This window comes from Rhinolophus ferrumequinum, chromosome 12, assembly GCF_004115265.2.
Source record: "Rhinolophus ferrumequinum isolate MPI-CBG mRhiFer1 chromosome 12, mRhiFer1_v1.p, whole genome shotgun sequence".
Classification (NCBI taxonomy): Eukaryota; Metazoa; Chordata; class Mammalia; order Chiroptera; family Rhinolophidae; genus Rhinolophus; species Rhinolophus ferrumequinum.
The window spans coordinates 67,676,992-67,701,208 of record NC_046295.1 but is presented as its reverse complement, the minus strand read 5'-3'; the positions used below and the strand labels follow the sequence as shown (position 1 = coordinate 67,701,208).

Sequence of the window (24,217 nt, the reverse complement as noted above, 5' to 3'; positions counted from 1 at the left end):
ATGGCAGGTGGTCAGAGAATGTGTGCTCAAAGTTCTACGTAGTCTCAAAGGTACTTTTCTTTGAGCCTTCTAGGACAGGGCTGGTGATCTGTACTTTGTAGACCGGAAACTGAGGCTGAATCTGTGTTCACACAGGGTCTCCAGGAACAACACAGGCCCTTGGGCTTCTTTCTTTGGACCCACAGAGAGCCCCTTTGGGGTATGCCAAAAGGTCCATGCATGGGGTTGCCAGTGGGCCACTGGGGTATTGGAAGGCCATCTGTACAGGAAAAATCTGAACTGGAAAAATCTATCCAAATGTAAGGCCTCAGCACTCTCCCCCTGGACCAGAGAGGTAGGTCTCTTGGGGATTCAGATTAGCAGGACCAATTTCGGTAACAAGGAGAGCAATAATTACCATGTGTTGAATACTTTCCATGGCCATGGTCTGTGCCAACGGCACTAGTTGCAGTGTCTCATTTAGTTGTCACTCGTACCCCATGATGTAACGGTTGACGTCTCCATTTTACAGACCAAGTCCGGAGGTGCCGGGAGGTTAGGGATGTGTCTGGAGTCACACTGGCAGTGGGGGCTGGGATACAGTTCCAACTTCAGACACGGTGGCTCTGCAGCTCTGCCATTTTAGAAATGGGAAGACTGAGGGCCAGAAGGAAAAGGACCTGTCCGTGGTCATGCTGCTGGCAGAAACAAGCGTGGAATATCCCCTGATTTGATCTCCAGTGCTTTCCTGACCCCTCGGTGACCCCAAGCCCGTGCCCTTTTCCTCACGTCTGGGTAGGTAAGGAGGGCAGGGAGGAAAGCCTTACCTCTGCTCGGGAAACAAGGACAGTGCCTCACCAGGCCAGCCTCCCCAGGCGGTTCTGCTGTACAAATACCAGCCTGGTTGTGGTTCCCTAGGTTTTATGATCAGGGATGACGTAGTTTCTTCACTCACTTGCAAGCTATTCAGCTCCACAGTCAACGATCAGCCTTCCCGGGGCGGAGTAAGAAAGAGGCATGTGTTTAGAGGGGCTGTCTGCTGGCATCAGCGTGGCTGGCCTTGCCTCATCAGAAAATGAGAACACGACCCGTTGGCTGTATGGCCTTGGCAAATTTATTCTTCTCTTTGGATCCTGATCTCCCATGTAATATAATTTGGAGAATTGGACTGAAACATCCTGATGACTTGGGAGCTTGGGGCAAAAACAGATTTTCAGTCCCCGCAACCTCAACCCCCATTGAGATTCCAGTGTCTTGGGAGAGACCTGGGAATGTCTATGGTTGCAGATGTCCCAGGGGGACTTGCACATGTGCCATGTGTAAGAATCACAGATCTAGATGACAGCCGAGAACCTGTCCAACCAAAGCACAGAAAGTTAGTGAGTTTATGTGGCGAACACACCAAGGCCTGATGTCATGTTCAGATATTGTAATAGTCGGCCTGCTGCTGAAGGAACGGAGACCTTTGTTGGGGTTCAGGGGAATAGAATGGAGACGAGAGGTATGTCCAGGGAGGCCAGTTTTGTCTCCACATCACGGGTGTTATATGTGTGTGAGGCGGCGAGCTTTCCATCACTAGACAGGTACAAATTGGGAGCCAGCCACGCTGAAGTTCAGGTTCCTGTGGCAAGGAAAAAACTAACTACAGAAAGCACCGCTAAAGGATAGAGTAAATCTGAAGAATGAATATCGGTCTTCGGAGCCAGACAAACTTGGATTTAAATCCCAGCTTCCCCAAACATGGGAACTTTACAGACCTGGAATTCAATTTTCCCACCGGAGAAACAGGAATTACCAGATTCTTCTACCTCACTGCGACATTGCAGAGAAGGCCTTATAAATAAATAAGAAAAGGCCTGGCATAGAGTCTGGCACACAGTAGGTGCTTGTGGTTTGCTTTTTCTTAGGTTTTTACTTGTCCATTCTTTTGGCATCACTATGAGTTCCAGGAAAACCTAATTTCGGGGAGAAAGAGCTTCTCACCCAACCATATGTTCTGTTACGTAAGACACCGGGCTTGTACTGAAAACAAAATCAACAAACAAAAACAGAACAAAGGGTGATTATTGGGCAGCAGAGGGTTCAGTGGTTGGCTGGGGGGATGGGGCATGGGCCACAGATGATAATTTTTTGCCCTTGTTCCTTTTAAGTGTTCAAGTGAAGCTTCCAGCTGGGGATGTGCCAAGCTCAGAGCCCTCTCTGCACATCTGTAAGTGGGTTAATGGTATTTAGACTTGTTTAATCTATTTGTCCCAGTGTCAGTGGGATGTAACAGTCACGGAACACACTGCAGCCTTTGACGCTGGGCAAAAACAACACACTATTTCCAAGCAGCAGTGACACAGGCAAAGGGTGGCACTGGGTTCCGTAGCCTCCTTCATGATCCTCATCCCTGCACAGTGCAATGTCAAGTTTAGCCTCACGGTACTGTGCCCTGTTCATACCCGGTCACTTTGGGTCTCATGCCTTATAGCCAAGTGATACCACGTTGCTTGAAATTGCTTGTTTTTCTAGACCTCTATAATTGAGCTCGCCCTGCTCTCATGAGCATGCCACACTCTCGCTCTCTTTTCTCTTCTCCCTAACTCTGTCAGGCAGTTACGATGTCTTTTTTTGTGTGTGTCTGTTTTTTGGCTGTTGAACAACAGTTACTCCTTCTCAGCAACACCCTAATTTCTTGGAAGGAGAGGGTGGAGAACCCATTGGGTATGTGTTGGTGGAACTTAAATCAAAGTGTTATATTCTACCACGGCAGTCCTCTCATTACCCACGCCGTTTGACCTGCATGTGCCCCCTGGAGTCTCACTCCCAGGACTCTGAGTCTTGAGCAGCGTGATGCAGTAAGGGAACAGCTGGGGTTTGTTTAGCTGTAGAGCCAGGAGGAGATGTTTTAGCTCTTCTTGCTGCTGAGCCCCTGAAAGGGCCTGGCTCCCCCAAATGCTTGCAATAAGTTCTCTTTCTGCCAAATGACATTGCTGCTGCTTGTAACCTATGAACCTTTGACATAAATATTCAACCGTGATCCAAGAGCGTTTGGGGCTTTTTTTTTTTTTTTTTTGAAGCCTTTCTCGAACTCCTAGATATATGGCTCCTGTATTCATTCGTGTTATTCCTATGGAGGACCTACTGTGTGCTTGGTCCTGTGCTGGAGGCAGGCAACACACAGACTGGGCACCTGCCCCTCCTTGGAGATCCCTAAGTGCCAGGGATCAGTTCTATGTTCATCCTACCGTAGCATGTCAGAAAGCTCTGGGTTCTGCGACTGTCTCCCCCAGCAGCTGTGCCACCTCTAACGTGTTCTTCCATTCACCTCTGGGCCTCCAGCGCGGTACCCGGCACATCTTTGATGCTAAATAAGTGTGTATCAAACTGAACTGACTTACTTTTTGGGACTCCCTACAAAGCAGTCTCAGCCTTAAATCCAAAACCACTTCGAGAAGTAACCCAGACAGTGTTGTATTTGGGAAAGCAGACAGGAAAAAAAATGGTTGGGGGAAAAAAATTGCAATGGATGTGTGCTTCAATTCAGTGAAGCATTCTTTGGCTGTTGGCCTATTTTTTTAAAAAAAATTGCATTCTAGCAGTAGCCATGTCCCACTGAGGCTTTGGTGACTGAATGGAAAGATTTCATCTAGGGGTGCTAGTAAAAGTCCCACTGAAAGGGATTCCCATTCAGACCCTCCTCTCTTCCCATAAGGAGCCTTAATGGATCCTCAGTGCAACTCTGACATGATGGAAATTGCAAAGAGATGGAATTTCCACACTGGACAGAGAACAGAAGAATGTTATTCTTCTTGCTCCAACCCTGGAACTGGCAAGCCGCCCCTGGGTGGGAGAAGGGGCTGTGTGAGGAAAGGAACTAGAGCAGGAGGGGAAAGGGCGGCAGAGGTTGAGATGATGGAATGCCAGGCCTCCAGATGTTTGCTCCTCGCAGATGTGTCCACGATGGCTTGGCCCGCACATCTGGGAGATAATCATCACCATGGCGCACATCTGGAGAGTACTTGACAGGTTATGAAGTTCTCTCACTGATGTCTCTAATCTGATTCCCACAGCAAAATGGGCAGAAGAGATATCACTGTCCCCACTGGGCCAATTAGGCTCTAAAGTTGTCACATATCCTTGCTCAGGCAGTGACAACAGTAGCAATGACGGATAATAATGATCCCTGACACTTCTAAAGCACTTGCTGTGGGCCAGGCACAGGTCTGTGCATTTTGCATGTTTATAGTAATGGTCGTTGAATGTACATGGCATTTCTACAAGATGGGGGTTTTTAATCCCCACTTTGCAGACAAGGAGAGCAAGTCACACAAGGGTCTAGCAGTTTGCCCAGGATCACACAGAGAGCCTGTGGCAAAACCAGGATCTAAGCCCAGGCAGTGTGCCTCAAAAATCTGTGTTCTTTACCGTTACGTCTTGTGGGCCTGTCCCTTAAAGCTGGGAATAGAAACAGGCCTGACCCCTCATGTCACCGCGTCACTCACGGCATCATGTGAAGACAAAAGTGTGATCCTGGTAAGAGATTCATTCGTTCCCAGAGACGTGCACTGGGTGACTGAGTCCCACGCGCCTGGCACTGGGTGGGACAGTAAGGACACAAACTCGAGGGACAGCACTCTCACCGCCCCGGCCCATTGGGCACTGTGACCGTCCGTCTCCAGCTCCTGAAACAGTGCGTGGCACATGTGGGGTACTTACTAGATAAGTGTTGGTTGACAGTGTTGCCCTGCTCTTGAGCAGTTCACGGTCTAGAGGAGAAAGACTTATAAGTGGATATATGTGAAGGTGGACATATATTCATTTTACTATATGTTATGTAATTCTAATCACATTTATTAGAGAGTGTTGAGAGCTGCTGGGTAGTATGGAGATGGACTAGATGAGCGTGACTGAGGGAGATTTTCTGGTACTGCCAGTATTCAGTACTCCTGAAATGGACAGGTGCTGTAGGTGGAATAGCATCAGAGAAGGCTGGCCAAGTAAAGCCGTGATGTGTCCTGAAGAGCTGAGGATTATCTTATAGGATAGGAGTCGGCAAACTTTCTTTAGTGGGTCATATAGTAAATATTCTAGGGTTTGTCGTCTATACAGTCTCTATCATAATTACTCACCTCTGCTTCACAAAAGCAGCCGTGGATGGTGATGGTATGTAAATGAACGAGCATAGTGTGTCCAATAGAATTTTATTTATGAAAATAGGCAGTGGGCCAGATCTGACCTATGGGCTATGGTTTATCGATCCCTGTTATAGGATGTTGGGTGTCGTGATGTTGGGTTTCCTTCCTTTCTTCCTTCCTTAAGTATTTGTTGGACACCTACTATGTACCATGTATAGTAGCAATTCGCTCTTGTTGCTTATAGCCTACAGAGGCACAAAGCATCAGTCATAGGGGCCTGACAAGTTCTGTGACGGATGGAAGCAGAGGGGAGTCATGAGGTCACAGAGAGGGGCCCTTAACCTAAACTTGGAAGCTGAGCTCACACTGTAGCACTCCAAGAAAGTAATATCTGAACTCTGGCCCAAAGGGTGAGTAAGAGTAAATGAAGTGAAAAAATGTTCCACATAAAGAAAGGCTGGGGTGTGATAAAGGATTTGCCAGGTTCGAAGGCCTAGAAGGAATTCAGTGTACCTGGAACACAGGTAGTGATAAGAAGAGAGGCAGGAATTGAGGCTGAATGTTAAGTATCCATTAAATCAGTGCCGCCCAATAGAAATATAGTGTGGGTCCCACGTGTCATTTTAAATCTTCTAGTAGCCACATTTAAAAATTTAAAAAGAAACAAGTGAAATTATATTTAATAATATATTGTACCTAACCCAAAATGTCTAAAATCTTATCTTTTCAGCCCGTGATCAATCGTGAATGAAATTTTACCTCATTCCTTTGATACAAAGTCTTTGAAATCCAGTGTGTATTTTCACTTATAGCATATCTCAATTCAGAACATGTTTCAAGTGCTCGGTGACTACATGTGGCTGCTACCCATGCATGGGACAGTGCCGGGCTAGATCACTCAGAGCCATGTGGGCCATCGATGGAGTCTGGGCTGTAGCATAAGTGCAATGACATTTTTATGTATCATTTTGGTAGCAGGATAGCCTGTTATCTTCAAGTTTATGGCTTCATTCTGGCCAGTTGCCTTGGGGAAGGAAGCTCAAAGAAGAAAAGCAAAAAGCAGAAGAAAAGGAGGGAAAATGGCCAGCTTTGGATGGGGAAGGGGAGGGTGTATGTGTCTCTACCAGAAAACTTGTGAAAATTGAAAACAGTGGAAACAAATGTCTAAGTGACTTAGAAGATGGTGGAGAGGTCAGATGTCAGGGTGATCCTGGTTATACAATGAGGGAGTCTAAGCTTGAGAGTCCCACTGATCCTCAGCTCTGTGAACCAACTCATAACCAGCAACCCTCTCAATCAGAACCTTAACGGGTCAAGAGAGGGTGGGCAGGTCAATCCAGGAAGCCACCTTGGAGGTGCAGGTTGTAGAGCCCACCCTTCCCAGCCGGAGGCAGAGGAATTTGGCACTTCCTCACAGCTGAGCCTGTGAAGACTGAGACCCATCTTCCAATTGAAACTCACTAGACCTCCTGGGTGGGGGAGCTAGTTGTGGTAACACCAGCCCCCTCGCTAGTGTTCAGATGCCCTTCTGTTAGCCCAGTTCTCCACCTGGCATCAAAATGTTAAACACAGCTTTCTACTCAGTTAGCCAAACTCTCATCCGTATTCGACTCCGTTGATCCAAATACAAACAAGTGGGATGTGCTGAGTGCTGGAATTTCTGATTTGTTGTAAAAATTAGATTTTCTATCTCTAATCCCATGCTTATCTTGGTTAAGCTTTAGCAAAGAGAGGTCTTTGGGGCACCTTTTTAAAGGAATGAATGAAAAAGATTGGTAAGGAACATATGATTTTTATGTTAGCAGACTTGACCAACATGCTGAAAATTTCTGTCTTCGTAACTGGTTTAGTTACAGCCTGGAGTTTGTATCCGCACGTGTTTTCTTCACAAATAGACTTAACTCAGACTCTGTCCAAATTTACTCATAGCTTCTTCAAACAATCACAGAAGACCTACTGTGAGCCCACAGATAATAGTTGAATGAAAAGCAGCTTCTGTGTGTTTTTGAGGCCTGGATGAAGTCAACAGACAATGAACGTAGTATGGTTAAGGCTATTTTAGAGGAAATAGGCCGGTTGGGACTCATGAGCCTGCCAGGCGTGGTCGAGACGGGAGAAGGTTTCGAGGAGCATCACCAGGCATTATTATGTCCAGGGGTTCAGAATCAGATTGCCTGGGTTCAAATTCAAATTTCACCCATTACTAGTCATATGACCTTGGGAAAATTATTTAAACTTTCTTGGCTCCGTCTCCTCACTTATAAAATGAGAATATTGATAATGATTTCTATGTCAAGAGGCTAGTGTGTATATGAAATAAGTGCTGTAAAGTACTTCATTTTGAGTCAGGGATGTAGCCAGCCTACAATCAGTGTAAGCTATAATAACGATTATTAATATGCTTATCTACGCCGAGACCAAAGAGGGACTAGGAGGGAGCTATGTGTCGTTAATGGGGGCTGTTCCAGTTAAAAACCACAGAGCCTGACTTTAAAGCTCAGAACTAAGAGAACATGGAAAGCGATGGTAAGTGAAGGACCTTCGGTTTGGCTGGAGCAGACGGTGACTGGTGGGTAGGTGGTGGTGGGGATGGTAGCAAAAGGTAAGTCTAGCAAGGTAAGCGGAATCTACGTGAAGGGTGTAAGCGAGCGAAAACTTTGGGCAGCTGTGTTCTTGAGAACTGAGCTTGTTTACAAATCTCAGGCTCTGAGGACAACTTAAATTTACAGGTGAATGGAGTCCCAACAACTGATGCTTTGTATGTGTTAACATGAGTTACAGGAGAACTGCAGATGTTTGAGATGAAAGCATTTGGCAGGGAGCTTCGTGGAAAATATTTTTAAAATATCAACACAGAGAAAAATTTGTAACAACTCGATGGAAAGCCATTCCCCTAGCGGAAGAGAAATATCAAGGTTTGGGTTTAGGTCTTGGACGGTGCACTAAACGTCTGGAAACTAAGTTCTCTCTTTGGATCCTTGGAAAGAGATTTTGAAATTGGTCCTTGGGAATATCGCTTCCCTGGCCTGTGCTGGTAGACGGGGTGTGTGTGTGGTTTGTGTGTGTGATTGGTGTGTGTGTGTGTGTGCGCGTATGTGTGCACAGATGAATGGATGGATAGACACATTGTGTCTGTATTTCAGGGAATGGAGAAAATGGGACATGTAGTCACTTCCCTTCCTACGTGTGGGCTATGTTACCTTGCTGTGTTTTCAATCTTGGAAAGGAACGTGTTCTGTACAGGCAATGGTATCCAGGAAAATGAGCTGCTTCTTTTTGGTGCATAGCCCATACTGGCTTCTTATAAGAGCCACAGAGGAGGCCCCTATTTTCTAGACCAACTCTTGTCAAAGGATACCACCTGTATGCTCCATCATATATATAGAGTCCTTGAGGTCGTATGGACCTGACGTCTTCTCAGCCGCTACCCTTCCTTCTCTTTTCTAAAGCCCTACTTGTTCTCCAGGAATCATCTCAAGTGCTAGCTCCTCTAAGAAACCTTCTGGGTTCTTCTCCAGCCCCACATCCTGTGGTTGTCCACGTGTAGATAATGTTCTGACAAAAACTAACTGCTTGCATTGCTCTGAATTCATCACCGTGAATTCTCCCACCAACATTCTCTTACCCCGACTGTTCCCTCTCTCCCTTCTTGATCTGGCTGACTCGTAGTCTTGTTCAAAATTCCATTTGATCATCACATTCTTATCCTCAAGCCTGAGTCCCTCTAAGGCTGGCCTGTGACGTTAGAATTTAAATATGTATTCACTCTGTCCTGTGATCACCATAGACAGGAAACTCCCTGGGGGCAGGGACAGCGTGCTATTTATTTTTACCCATTTAGAATGTCTATGGCCTAGCACAGTAGGTGTGTGAACACATGGATTGTTGAGGGACTAGATCCGTGGTTCTCAAAGTGTGGCCCTCTGATCAGTAGCAACCATAACTCCGGGAAAGTTCTTAGAAATGCAAATTCTCGGTCCCTACTCCATAACTACTGAATCAGAAACTTTGGAGTGGGGCCAAAAAAGTCTTCACAAGCCTTTCAGGGGATGCCTGCTAACGTCTGAACCCCACTGGTCTGGAAGAAGGTGTCAGGTGGCTATGATGAGAGCGCCCTAGTTCCTAGTAGGTTCTGCTGACACTGGCTGTAAAAGGATTCAAGGGCATCATGAGCGATGGACAGAAAATCCTTCAGTCTGTTAGGAGGCTAATCCTGGGGTCTCTCTGGGCCATTTTCTGTGGATTTAAACTGTGAAAAGAGCTCATGCAACTGTCCATGTCTGTCATGACACATTCTCAGCCCTCAGTTCCCCTTTTCTGTGAGAAATGGATTGCTGTGGTGTTGACCTGACCACTCCCTCCACCCGACCATGGCATTTTTACCTGGTATGGCTACGTTTTGGGCCCTAAACACCCTGTTGTCCGTGGCAAGTACGTGAATTCTACATAAATCACACTAACTCGTTTTCCCCCAGTCCTCAATATCAAATTAATCACTGATGACATCCAGCTACTTCCTATAACTCTCTAGATCCCAACTGCTTTTCTCCACCATTGCCCATCACCACCAGGTTCTTACTCACCTGGGCCACTGCCTCAGCCTCCTGTTTGGTCTCAGTACATCCTGGTTCTCCCTTGCGATCCTTGTTCCACATGAAGGACTCTACCTAAAAATGGAAATCTGTTCCTGGCATCACTTTCTCTATAAGCGTCCATGTCTCTCCATCACCCTCAGAATGATGTCTGAACATTTTAGTGCTCGCACAGATCCCATGAACCCTGCCTGTGTCCCTTAGCCTCACCGCCGTGCAGTCTGCTGGTCTTACTTCCCATAGTCAGTGTCCACACCTTTGTGCCTAAGAGCCTTTCCTGGTGGTCCGAGTCTTTCTTCCTGCCAGCAGGAGATATAATGTGCTAGAAGACAAATGCCCCAGGGAAATCCCTCCACGGGAGTCTCTAGGTAAAGACCCCAGCTCCCTCGCATCTCAGGTAGAGGACCACTGAGGAGTGTGAGCTCAGAGTCCCCCAGGGGATGAAGCTGCAGGTGCTCACCGTACTGACATATTCGATGTCACTTCACTTTCGACTACCTTCCCATTCTTGTTGCACATCCCTTCTCCACTACTGGTAGCTATTGGGATCACCATCCAGGTAATCTACTTGCACTTGAAGCCTTGCCTCAGGTTTTGCTTTTGAAGGAATCCAAACCAAGACACATAGTTACAAAGCTCTTGGCGCTTTGCTGATGACTATATACTCTCTGGCATTAGCGGGCGCTTTTCTTCCCCAATGTGGTTCCCAAATTATCCTTGTGCCCAGTATAGATCCCGGTGGCCCGAGCGCTTGGCATTCCCCAAATAAGCCATGCCATATTTCACCCCCTTGGTCTTTTCACACAGTTATGTGCGCCTGCAATATTTACAATTTTCCCTCGGGGACGGCTTCCCCCATTTGCAACACTGCAGTCCAATCAGCCAGGTTCTTGTTTCTCTCTGTGTATTTGGATGGTAAACTCTGTGAGGGCAGCAACGGTGACTGTCTCAACTACCACTCTTATCGGTGCTTAGTCTAAAACATTGCACCTGGTAATACTCAATAAACTGTTGTTCAATGTATAATTGAATGCATGAATATATTAATAAGTTAATAAATAGATTTTGTGAAGTATTTAAATGGTATGTATATGGAGGGGACTATTTGCTACAATGATTTCAGCAAGCTGACACCCATACATTGCCCCAGGGACAAGGTCACCCTCTCTGCAGCCTTTGAGAAGAATTACGCTGGGCTTAGAGAGCCATGGGTCCAAGAGGGAAACAAAAGCCACCAATCAGACAGGTAGCCCAGGCTGGCCGACGAATGGTGCAGCCTCACAGCAACATGGAGATAAGTACAACAATCCATGTGCGCACACGCCTACTGGGCTAGGCCATAGGCATGCTGAATGGATAAAAATCCACTGCCGGGAGTGAACCATGGCTGGGTTACACGTCAGAAAGAGGGAAAACAGAGAATGTCAAAAAATCATAGGTCTTGGCTGCCTCCACGCCTCCCTTTCCCCCCCCCCCCCATTTTATCCCTGGGCGTGGAGCCCAGGCTTCTAAGACCTCACAGATCACTGCCTCCCATCAAGACCTCCTGTCAGGAGAGCACAGATACCAGACAGCAGCACACAAATCAGTCAGCAATGCCACTCTCTCCTCTACTCGGGGGCTCTGGGCAAGTGACAAGTTCAAGTTCAGACTGAGCTTCTGTCAATTTCTCCCATCTGTAGACTAGATTAAGTCAGTTGCTTTTAGATCACGCTCTTTGGAATCCCAAAGCTCTGGGACGTTGTCACTGGAATGATCCTGGGTATGGTTAGAAGAGATAGAGATGGGCTGACTAGGAGGGTCCCACATCCCCCCTTTGACTAGATTTGATTGGCATTTCATGTACTGTTGTACTTGAAGTATGGATTTCATGGCCAAAGTGTTCGAGAATCTTTGAGTGACCTGATTACATCCTAGACGGCCTCCTAGAAATATGAAGCCCAGGGAAGGAAAAGGCAGCAGCAAAATGGGCATCGTCACTTGCTTGGAGGCTCCTTGGGTAAAGCAGATTAAAAACTGTTCTAGCTCTATTTAGGGTTGGATGCGGTTCCCCAGGAATGAATGCCGTTCTTCTCGCTTCTTCTTTTCACCCACTTCTTCATGACATTTCTGAACAGTTTCATCCTGGGGTTCAAGTTGAGAGCAATAGCCCCAGAGCAGCTCATTTCATCTCTACCTGGTCATCATGATCCCCAGTGACCCAGGAATCATGAGGTTTCAGATGTGAAGGGGCTTGTCCATGGTTACAGTGCGCTAAAGCAGAAGAACAGAACTGGAATCCAGGGGCCCTATTTGTTCTTCCACAACACAAGTACACATTGCTTTCCCTCCCCGCTCTTTGTATGGTCAAGCTTTGCTGTATTTTAAAGAATCATCACTAATGTGGGGGGAAACGTGGGTACCAATTCTTGCTGCTGAACTGAAGTGGGGTCTTATTCCACTTTCAATTGCTCTAGAGAAATGTCTTTCTAATGGAGCAGTTTTGCCAATGAATCTTTTAAAAAAACTTTTATGTTGACATACTATACAGACAGAAAAGTAGGTGCACTTATGACAAGTGCTGGATGAATTTTCGTAAATTGATCAGACTCGTGTAACCAGAACTTGAATCAAGAAACAGGACATTGTCAGCATCCCAGAAGCTCTTTCCTGTCACCTTCCAGTGACGGCTCTTTCTATCGCTCTTAAGGGTCCCACTAGCCTAGCTTCTAAGGAATTAAAGTTCTTTTCCTCCTCTTCCTCCTCTTTCTCTTACCCTTCTCCTCCTCCTCCTTTCTCATTCTCCTTATTCTATTCTTATTCTGCTATCCATCTCTGAGTTTCTTCCAGTCATTTTTTTTAAAAAAAAATTTAGGTGAAATTCAAAATTCACCACTTTAAAGTGAGCAATTCAGTGGCATTTAATATAGTCACAGTTTTGTGCAAACACCGCCTTTATCCAGTTTCCAAACAATTCCATCACAGCCTCGGAAAAACCCTCACCCAGCAGTCAGCTCCCTGTTTGCTGTGCCCCTCCCCACCCCACGTCCCTGGCAAACATCAATCTGTGTTCTGTTTGTATGAATTTATCTATTCTGGATAGTTCATATAAATGAAATCATATGATATGTAACCTTTGATGTCTGGCTTCTTTCACTTAGCATAATGTTTTGGAGGTTCATCCACTATGCAGAATATATCAGTACTTCATTCTTTTTTACGGCCAAATAATAGCCCTCTGTGTATACCACAATTTGTTTATTCAATTTGTTGATAGACATTTGGGCTGTTTCAACTTTTGGCTATTTTGAATAGTGCTGCTATAAACATGTGTACAAGTACTTGTTTGAATATCTGTTTTCAATTATTTGGAATATATATCTTGGAGTGGAATTACAGAGTCATGATAATTCGATGTTTAACTTCTGAGGAACCAACTTGCTGTTTTCCACCGTGGCTGAACTACTTTTAATTGAATTATTTGTGTTTTTGTAAAGGTTCTTTATATATTTTTGATAAATAATTGGGAAATATTTCCTTCAATTTCTTGATAATATCCTTGGATACATGAAAGTTTTAAATTTTGATATATTTTGTTTTGTTTGTTTGAATGCTTATTCTTTTGGTGTCATATCTCAGAATTCATTGTCAAATTCAAGGGTATAAAAATGTAATCGTATGTTTTTTCCTAAGAATTTTATGGTTTTACCTTTTATATTTAGGTCATTGATCCATTTTGAGTTAATCTGTGCATATAGTGTGAGGTAGAGGTCAAACTTCATTCTTTTGCCTGTGGAAAGCCAGTTATCCCAGCACCCTTAATTGTGCTTTGCTGATTTTTGTACCTCATAACACTGAAATCATGTAGTATGTATTTTTTGTGTCTTGCTTTTTGCCCAACATCATTTTCGTGGGGTTCATTCATCCTATTGTGTACAGTTGTAGATCGTTTCTTCTTATCGCTGTCTAGCATTTCAATGCATTAATGTATACTACATATTTGCCCATCATACTGTTGATGGGCACGGGAGAAGTTTCTAACTGTGGACTATCACAAGGAGTGCTACTATACACATTCTAGAACCTGTCTTTTGGTGAACACGTGCATGCATTTCTGTTGGGTGTCCTTCTAGAAGTGGCACTGCTGGATCTTAGGGCATGCTTATCTTCAGCATTAGATACGATAGAAGCATGTTTTTAATGAGGACAAAACTAGGAGTTGTTTTTTTTAACTTCTCTTTATGAATAGGTATTCTAAGTATTTTTATTGAATACGGGAAGTAAAGCAATGGGAAAGGTAGATATGTAGAAACCGAGTGAGCTAGAAGTAAACCTAACATTTCCCTAGTAAGTGCTTTAGTTGGCAGACCAACGTTCCCCTCACTGGGGACTATGCTTCTTTATTCTCCTTACCAACACTGAGCCTTTCCGAAGATGGCATAAAAGATGCTCGCAAAACCAGCAGCCCTGCAGGTGAACTGGATGGTTTACGCACTCCCCTTACGTCAGGTAAACTCTATCTTTATATCCCGCACTATCCAGACTACCCATCACAGAATAGCTAACCATAAGAACGTTGTTTAGATTATAAGAGTTGTTTTTCACACCCTAACTGCTCAGTAGAAGATGAGGTAGACAGGGCGGTGAATGGAGCCTGGGTTTGTGCCATTCCAAGAACCAAGCCTCTGCTAGTCTTGGAAGGCACCTTTTGGCCAAAACACTCCCTTAGTACCAGTCCTGGTACAAACTGGTAACTTGTTCAAGGGGATCAGGATAGTACAAATGATTATGTCTCTAATCAAGGTAGACAAGAAGCATCTTAGTCAAGGAAAAAGTGCCGGTCAGGGAAGCAGAAGGGGGGTTCTGTGGCTGGCATGATGTGTAGCCCTGGAGACTCTCTATCCCAACACAGCCTTCAATTTATCACTTGACAAAGAAATTATAATAAACATGGAAAAGCACATAGAACTTGTGTACTGCCACTGTCCTTTCCTTTTCCATGATAGGCAGCTATGGGGGAGGAAATCAGTTCAGAGAGCTGACTTTCCAAAGTCACATTACCCTTTTCCCTGGAGCCTGGATGCATTATAAAAACCTTTTGTGACCAAGCACTGCAATTACTCCCAACCAATCTATGTTGAGATTAAGTTGAAATAATTGCCATCCCTGGGGTATTTAAATAATAATGAATTTGGCCCATTTAGGACAGAAATGATAAATCCCTTTCTCTAGATGAGGCTACTGAAATTCAAACAAGTCGAGAACTGCGCAGGGTAACACAGCATAGAAATAGCTAGGCTACCTGATCCCATCCGACTCCTTTCTGACCCCTTCCCCAAAGCCTTCCTCTCTCATCATGACAAACCTAGAGAGGGGTCAGCAGGAATCTTACTTGCGTTTCCAAACCTACACACATCATCACATGGTTTTCTATTTTCCTGGTAACCGATCTTAAAAAATAGCTACATTTCCCCATCCGCATATTTTATTAATTAAAATGAAACAAAAATAAGGACACTACTTTCTGCTTAATTTTTCTGTAAACCCAAAACTTCTCTAAAAATAAGATCTATTAATTTTTAAAAACCTAAAATCAGTCACTAGCAGTGGTGTACAATGAGTTTCTAGAATCACAGAATTTTACACACTAAAGATCATTTTGTCCAGTTTCACCATTTAATAGATGGAAAAAAAAATCCTCTGCTCATCCACTGTTATCACTTTTGTCCAAATAGCCATCATTTCTTTCCTGGACTATACCACATCCTCGAACTCCCTACATCTTCTCCTACCTTCCTCAGTGTTCTCCTTCACACTGACATCTAAGGGATCTTTCTCAACCAAAAGTCTGATCACGTAAGGCTCTTTCTGAAAAAAAACATTCAACAGGTCCCCATTGCCGTTAAGACAATGCCTGAAATCCTCAATATGGTTCATGATAACCTCTCCACCCTGTCATTGGTCCACTGTCACCCTCTCTTTATGTTTTCTAAGTGTATTGGCCTTTTATTCAGTTTCTGGAGAGTGCCATGTTTTTTTCTTACTTAAGATGCTGCATCCGCTGGTTCCATTTACTTGAACGTATCACCTGCCTTTTTTTCATTGCTGACTCCTCCTATCTTAAAAGAGGTAAGTGGCTTACCCCAGGTCGCAAGGGGCAGATGTCACTTGTCTCTGGTTCTCCTGATTCCTAACTCATGTGTTTATACAGCACTGCTATTTTCCACCCCAAGTCTCATTCCTGTAGAGAGTTTAAAACATTGGCCCAAGGAAGCAAGACTTCTCCAGGACTGACGGCTAAAGAGGGTATGCTTTTGTCCTAGGTGCTTATTGCTGACACTAAAGGTTAAGAACTGGATACATTTACGAATGCCAACATAGCACGACAGGATACCACTCCTTTTATTTTACTAAAAAAAACTTTAAAACCATTTTCCTTGGTTAGACAAACTCTAAACCTTGGAATACAAATACAAAGAGATCTATACGCTGAATGTTTCTGCCTGTTTTAAAGTGAGAAACAAGTAATTTTCCCATTTAACAGATTAAGCAACTAAAGTCCAGTGAATTTTTCCATTACTATTTGTATGCACGTGAGTGTGTGTGTGTGTGTGTGTGTGTGTGTGTGTTTAAAAGACACTAGACCTAATATCTCTTATCTTCCAAGAGAACTCTCTTTGCCCCATGACTTTCTCTGCAGATAAAATCAAGGAGTACAAAAAGTCATATTAAGACTTTCTCTCTTAAACTTTTCTATTTGGGAAATATTTGCCTCTTTTCATGAAGCTTTTCTTTACATTTTGTTTCAGTCTTCATAGTGAATTCAGTGGAACTGAATAAAATCTTCTCTTTAATCATTTATCTTACTGTGGAAATAACCAGTTATCTGGCAGAATTTAGCAATGACCTTCATTTTATTTTATTATTTTATTTGGTGCCCTCCCAAATAAAATAATAAAACAAAATGGGGCTGTGTTTGTAAAGAGTCCGAAAATCCTGCTATGGGTAGTCTTGACTTCCTTACCCCTGCCCTTTGATGGAATTCACACTGATAGTGCCAAACTGCCCTTTTGTGCAGAATCCAACATTTCAAGTATCCCAGATTTTGGCCTGTCCTGTGGTGGTACTGCTAGCTACCAGCTCAGGGCACAGTGCTAGTAACTTGACTCCATGGCAGTGCCTGGGCGACTGAACGCTTTAGTGCATCTTGATTTTATTCTTATAAAAAATGAGCAGATATGTCTAACCACTGCCCTGCACACCTGAAGCTAATTTAAAATAATATTAAATGTCAACTGTAATTTCAAAAAATAGTCCTGGGGTTATGAAGTATAGCATAGGGAATAGAGTCAATAATGCTGTAATAATGATGTACGATGGCAAACGTACTGGCCTTATCAGCATGATCACTTCGCGACGTATATAAATGTCTAATCACTGTGTTGTTTTGTGCCCCTGAGACTAATAAAAAAAAACAACAAGCAGATATTAGAAAATTAGTATATTATTAATACTTGTCATAAGCAGCCCGTCTAAGAATAATCATAACAATAGTATCTGTCGCAGTTCAAGTGACTTTGCATATTTGTCTTGTTTTAGCAAGAACCTCATGACGTGGGTACTTTTAACATTTCCATTTTACAGATGGGGAAACTAATTCTTAAGGCAGTTAAATAGCTTTCCAACAATCACACAGCTACTCATATAGTGATAAGATTTTAAAAATGAGATCCAATAAGCAGATCCAAACCAGCAAAACTTCATTCTCAGTTGCAGGTTCATTGGATGACTTGGATTACTGAGTATTCAATTATGAAGGGAAAAAATGAAAATAATGAATATGTTGGAAGTATACTGTTGACGAGAGCATCCAAAAGACTAGAGACTAGAGATAACTGGTGGTGATATTCGTTTTCACGCCCTGAAAACTATCTTATAGCATGTAAGAATGTTTTTCAGTGTTTGCATTTGCAAAATGTAGATGCTTTCCTGGAATTATTTAGGCAGAAGATTGGGTATATATTGGATTTGACCTCACTGAGCTTCTAAATTTAGGCCCTGGGGTCCTCTTCCATTAATGTGTGTATATGAGCGACCACTAGATTTCCACAACAGACAAAAACCACACCACTACATATTGAAGCATACAAGCTATTATATATTTTCATAATATAGAACTTTAAGGTATAGTAATCAACAGTGGCAAAATATTTCTGTCTTTGACATTAGTTTTTTTGTGAGATCCAACCTGTAATTGAGACCAGAGAAAACAGTATGGAATAACAAATCCATGAGAACAGGATAAAAATATCATGAACCGCAAAATATGTCTGAGTATTTAAAACCGTATAGAAAAAATAAATTAGATGAACAATTGTGTAAATATAAATTAAAAAAGATGACATTCTTAATAAATAAAGTTTACTATTTACATTTTTTATATATTGCTGAAAGACTTAACTTAGATCCATAAAAACACATAAACAGGAAAAAAAATAAAACCCAAAATAGGAGCAGCAAATTTATGCGCGTGAGGTACAGAAAAAGGATTGGAATTGTGTTTTATTTTTGGTGTTTAGATTTTTTTTTCCTTTTTCATGGTAGGCCAGTAGAATTCTCATGAGAACAGATTTTAAGCACTTCAATGAAGAGTCATTTTTGGTAGTTTCCAGAAGGTGCCAAACAGATTTCAACATCATAATAATTAGAAATACCCATAATAATTATAACAATAATAAAAAAGTATAATATGATACATAAATATGGAAGAGCAGTTTGTAATATGAATACATTTTCTCTAGACGAGATCACAGTTTTATTTTGTAAATATTACATTTAAGTATATATATACACACATATATGTACAACTATATATACATGTGCATATATATGTAAATTTATATTTATATATAATATCTTTATATAGATAGATATCTGCGGACAGGTTATTGATTATAGAGACCCAAGAAAGCAACTCAATAATTGTTCAAAATCCTCTCACTGACTGCTGGTGTATAGTTTAAGAAGCCCCGAGTTATTTGTACTCAGAAAGCCAAATCTTCTTTTAATGAAACACACAATGTGAGATTTTAAGTCTGAGAAGAAGAGAATTCAGGGACTCCCTTCCTCTATAAGGTTGGAAATGGCCTGGAAGTATTGAACAGACAATAGTAAACTAACTTTTACACTGTAGGAAGTAATTGGCTTTAAATCAAATTATAGAACTGGTGAAGGCCAGAATAAGGGAGGAAAAGTCCAATTTACCTAAGAATGAAATACCCCTAAATGCAAGCCTCTCTCTTAACATGGATCATAATCTAGGAGCTCCACCTTTGTTCCTTGAAACATCCAACGAGCACTCCCTGTCTTTGTTAAAAGGCCAATGGGCCTGGGCATTCTTGAAAAGTAACCCACGGACTCTGTGTCCAGCCTCGACTTTCACAGATGGCCACAGCCTATTTTAAACCTCAGCGCCTCACAATCCCCTCGCCTCCCACTGTGAGGTAGGTAAGTAGTATTATCTCCATTTTACAGCTGGAGAAACTGAGGCAAATGGAGAGGCAATTTGATGACTTATTCAAGATCACTGAGCAAACTGCTGTCTGGAGTCAGGAATCGTAGGTTCTTATTCTAGGGACATAATTCCTCTCTTGGCTGTTAAACATTTCTTTCAAAGATCAAACAATTGGTAGGAATTTGGCAAAACTGGAGTAAATGAAAAAAGACTAGGCTCTTTAATCATTTGCTATTTAGTTCTTCCGTTGGCTGTTTGCTTGGTTTATTTTGTTTCTCAAAAAACATGGGAATTACCTGTCTGGTCATGTAGTAGCTTTTTAGGAAAGTGGACTGTGCAGCGTGGTTCTAAGTGCAGTCTTTATAAAGCCCAGTGCTCTACTGATCAATGCAAAGATTTTATAATGTGAAAAGCACAATACAATCTGCCCTAAATATTTGGTAAAACCAATTTCTAGCCCTCCCTCTCTCTGCTCTCACTGATTGCCACCAAACAGACAAACCGCTCCCCCAACAATTGTATATCAAGGGGGAAGATGCCTTCTTTCCTGGACCTACCACAATGCATGTAAAATAACAGCGTTATAATATCCCACTCTGTGTCTCCTGGTAGGGAGATATTTACGCTTGTGTCTACCTACTCCATCTGCAGAAGAAACAATTTCCTTTAGGAAGCACAAAAATCGTTTCTTTAATTCTTATTTTTAACCATGCATTTTTATTTCCTTTTCATCTCCTCTTCTATTAATTTCTATCTGTACAGTTTTGACCCCATCAATTTCTTTTTATTTTCCCACTTGAAGTAGTTCCAGAAAAAAAACACACACACAAAAAACCAAAACATAAAACCTCAAAACTGTTAACTTGAATGTATGGTTTCTTTCTTTCTTCCCTCATTCCTTTTTTTTCCCCTTTCCTTCCTTCCTTCCTTCTTTCCTTCCTTCCTTCCTTCCGTCCTTCCTTCCTTCCTTCCTTCTTTCCTTCCTTCCTTCCAACACAGGTAAGACCTATAACAAATTGACAGTTACAACCAAGTTAAATCAAACCTGGAAGAGAGGTAGTTGAAATCTGTCTCAAAGAATTATTTTCAACAAATAGCATTTAAGCATTGGCCGAGGTGGAAATAAGAGAACTGTCTAGGCAGTGACTCAATATGCTGAAAGCAGGAGTAGCAGCTCCATCTTCAGATCCTTACTATTTGTGACCACTGATCTCTCCTTTCCCTAATACCCAATTCAGCCACCAAAATGGACTTCCCAAGGACTGTCCTCCCTTAAGAGGTGGTTGGCACAGATTCTGGGGGCAAGGGGTCATGCAAGTCCTCTGGGCAGGCAGTTAGGGTTGTGGCTTGAAAAGGCTTCCCAAGAGAGGGCTGAGAGGACTGTCTACACCAGGGGTATCCAAACTGCTGCCCGTGGGCCAACTGTGGCCCATGATCCATTGTTAATTGGCCCGCAGCAAATTCCAAAAATATATTTAGTTTACTTAAATAAACCAGGTGAGGCAATACGTACTTCACCTCGAGTGAGTGGCCCGGCTGTTTGTGTGTTTTACCGAATATGGCCCTTGGTAAAAAACATTGAAAAAAGTTTGGACACCCCGGGTCTACACCATCTTTTCTTTCTTGCTGCTAACGTGCTAATACTTCTTCATTCTCAGAACCCCCACGTGCTTCAGGTCCCCTCAGCTGCTGACATACTAGTGCTTCAGAGTGCCTTCTTGTGAGTAGTCCACTGTCCTCAACAGGAGATGACCGAAGGGGTGAGACAATTTATTCCCAGCAAGAAAATGAAACTGGGTATCCGTGAGTGACACAACTAGAGCAGAACCTCCTCCATTAAGGTCTGGCAGGGACCTATGAAATATACCTTCCATGTGGGCACGAGGCTGGCTATCAATCAAGTAGCCTCTCTGGCCTAGTAGCCTTGGCAAACGTGCGTGTGAGTAACAGAATTGAACGATGGTAGGGAAACTGTGGGTGGATCTTTGCTCAGAAGGGCTCAACGTAATCTGTGAATCTGAACATAGAAGTCAGCCTCCCGGAAACTTTGCTCAGCTGGAGAGTGTGGGGATAGACAAGGGTGAGAGTGAAGGAAAAGGATGACAGTCTCTTTAAGGGAGGCCGGTGAGGTTCTCCCATAGCTCCTACAACCCGCCATTGGTAATGCTGTCTTTGGGTCTCCAAGGCTTTTTGCACTGACTGGTGTAATACAGGAAGCTTTCTTAGTTCATATCTTCTAACACCACACAGGATGATAACTCAGCCAGGGCAAGAGAATGGCTTTAAGAGTTGGCAAGAGTTCTAAGATACTAGAGAGGGGTACACAATGGCATCAATTCTTCTAGTATGAGTATTATTACTTTGCTAAGGATCAGCCCTGGTAATTACAGAAAAAAAAAATGACCTGAATATAAATGAGATACGAGTTTGTAAGGAGGAAACATACAGGATTTGAACCTGGCCTTAACAATGGTGGCCGCCTCTCCATTCTGGCATTCAATCTCAGAGTTTGTAATACAGTACAAGCCACACAAAACTACCTCAGCACTGCTTCCTCATTTGTGGGCACCTGTGCAAAAAGCACCTTGATATATATTTTAATGTAACAGACCACAGATGGCCCGTAAGTGTCTCCTCAAGTGTTTTTGATCAGCTTGGTAATTGCTGTTGGGAATGATATAGTAAGAAGCTTTCTGAAGTTATTTTTGGTCCCCATGGGAAAAAGGGCAATAAATGATTAACCATGCCGGCCTCAGATGCAGGAACGAGGAGGGTCAGCCCACGTGCCTGGTTTTTCCCACTCCTATGCCAGACTTTGTTTCCGTTGGTTGTCTTCTCTCGGCTTGAAACGATTTGATTTACTGCAATTTGTGTGTGATACATCTAGTTTAGACCCTCCCTTCCCCTCTTTCTCACTTCCAGGCCTCAGAAATGAAGTCAAACGTAACCATTCTCTCCACCTCATTCTGTATTAATCTCTTCCCACATTAATGAAAAGGAGTGGACGGGTAACTTGGCTTTAAAGAGGCAAAGAAAACCCCAGAGAGGTGGAGGCTTTCAGGTGTGTTTGACTAATTTACTCTGAAACTTTTGGAGGCTGAACATAGCAGAGGGAAGGGTGACCCAACCCCAGGTGTGGATGGGAGTACTGGAGGATGGAAGACTATGGAAAACATGGTGACCATGTTGGGTTGTTGGGGACTGAGGCTGTGAACTCTGGGGCTTCCCTCCGATGGCCTCTGGAACAGTCTAGATTGACCACATCTGAGATGATTCTCTGTTTCAGAAGTGTAGCCTCTGTGAGGTCCTCAGGACCAACACCTGCGGTGCCTGGAGAGGCAGGGAGGCCTGGTTAACGGTAATAACTCAAGACTTCCTACAATTCTAACAGTCTCTGAGTGGCTCCAACATCACAGAACTTTAACACTGTTCCACTTGATTATAAAATCTAACACTGGCTTAGACATTCCAGACTCTTAGCGAAGCATCTTAAGTCCCGCGTCTCCCTTCCAGGATGAGAAGCCCAACCACGGGGGACTTACCTTCTCACCAGGTGGGCCACTGAGGGTGTTTCTTTTGCAGAAGTGCTAGGAAGTGAGGAGCTGTGGGACAATGCGGGTCGCTTTTAAGGCAGACTGTTTGGTTGTGTGGGGTTTTTCCTAACCCAGTGCTACCATCTTGGGGTACTCAATGTATAGGACAGAGCAGCAGGGAAAGTAGCAGCAAATGTGGTCCCAAGGCAAGATGCGGGGAATGGGTAGGTTCTGGAAGGATTTTATGGCCTCAAGCCTCAAGCAGGGGCTGTTGTAATACCTCGACATTGCAATTATAAGCCATTTCCAGCTTGGCCTCAAACCCTGGAGTTGGGGTAAATCCCCCATGGCAGCGGAAAAATTGGGGGGCTTTGTATACCTTGGATTCTTTACCTCTTCCTGGGTCCTATTTCCCTAGAAGGTAGGTGATCAGAGACCGTTTCACTTCTAATCCCAAAGGACCACACCATTGTGTGTGCCCTCCATATTCCAAGCCTCAGGCTGGGAGCTATCTTGGCATCTCAACACTTGGTCTTAGCGGTTTATGCAACTCTCTTTTTCTCAAGCACAGTGTTAGCTATGAGCTTGGGAAAGGAAAGACTGACTTTGTTCCAATCTAGTTCTGCTCAGTCTCCAAAACTGCCCTCACACAGATGTTGGTATGGGCGCGTGTGCATGCATGTGTCCTAACCACAGATGTGCACACTCCTAGGTACAGGACATGTTTCTTGCTGTGGCCATGTGACAAATGGTTAGAATTTTAGGAGGCTCTGGGGCTGCACGCTGTATGTGTAATCCATCTAAGACTTTGGGATGGAATTCCATTCCATTCAACATGGCGAGACTTGGTTCATGCGTCCCCATTGTGAGTCCTTCCTGGGTGAAATTAAAGGCAGACCGGTTGGGTGCTAAGGATCCCTGGTGTGGAGAGGCCATTCCGTCGAGCAGCTGACTGTGAAATCAATACCAAAGGGATGCGAGTTGGGAATTCTTTGACCACTCCCTGGTCCTTCCTTAGCCGTGGCTGTATCCCCGGAGGTCTTTCCGGCTGTGTTCTTGGGCCTGGGGGTCCCGACAAGCACAGTCTCCTTGTAGGTCACAGGACATTGGGAAGGGGGTGACCTGCAAAGACAAAGAGAGAAGAGGTGAATCGGGGTTGTGTCGCAAGCAGGAACTTTCAGAGAGGCATTGCAGGATGGGGACAATCATTGGATCGGGGACACAGCACAGTCACAGTCAAGTCATGGCCGTGCTTTTTGTCCTGTGATAACTTTCATCCACATCACCATGGTCATTACCATCACATCTTCCATTTCTGGTGACATTTCTCATGTGTCAGGCAATGTGTTAAACACTTTCCCGAGCCCTTTGACAACTCTGTAAGAGTTTAGTACCTAAGATAGGTACTAAAACAATTACCCTTGTACAGATGGGGAAACTGAGGCTCAGAAAGGGGCAGACAACTTGCCCATAATGATAAGTGACAAATATGGTATTTAA

At 43.5% G+C, this 24,217-nt stretch overlaps 1 protein-coding gene across 1 annotated transcript in view; it reads right to left on the bottom strand.

Moving 5' to 3' along the window:
- Nucleotides 1-17,874: 17,874 nt before the first annotated feature.
- Nucleotides 17,875-24,217, bottom strand: part of PAPPA (pappalysin 1) — a 234,916-nt gene continuing 228,573 nt past the window's right edge. The window contains 1 exon segment of the mRNA XM_033123868.1: nucleotides 17,875-23,839. Within this exon segment, the coding sequence (XP_032979759.1) occupies nucleotides 23,732-23,839 (108 nt within the window). The 3' untranslated portion in view covers nucleotides 17,875-23,731.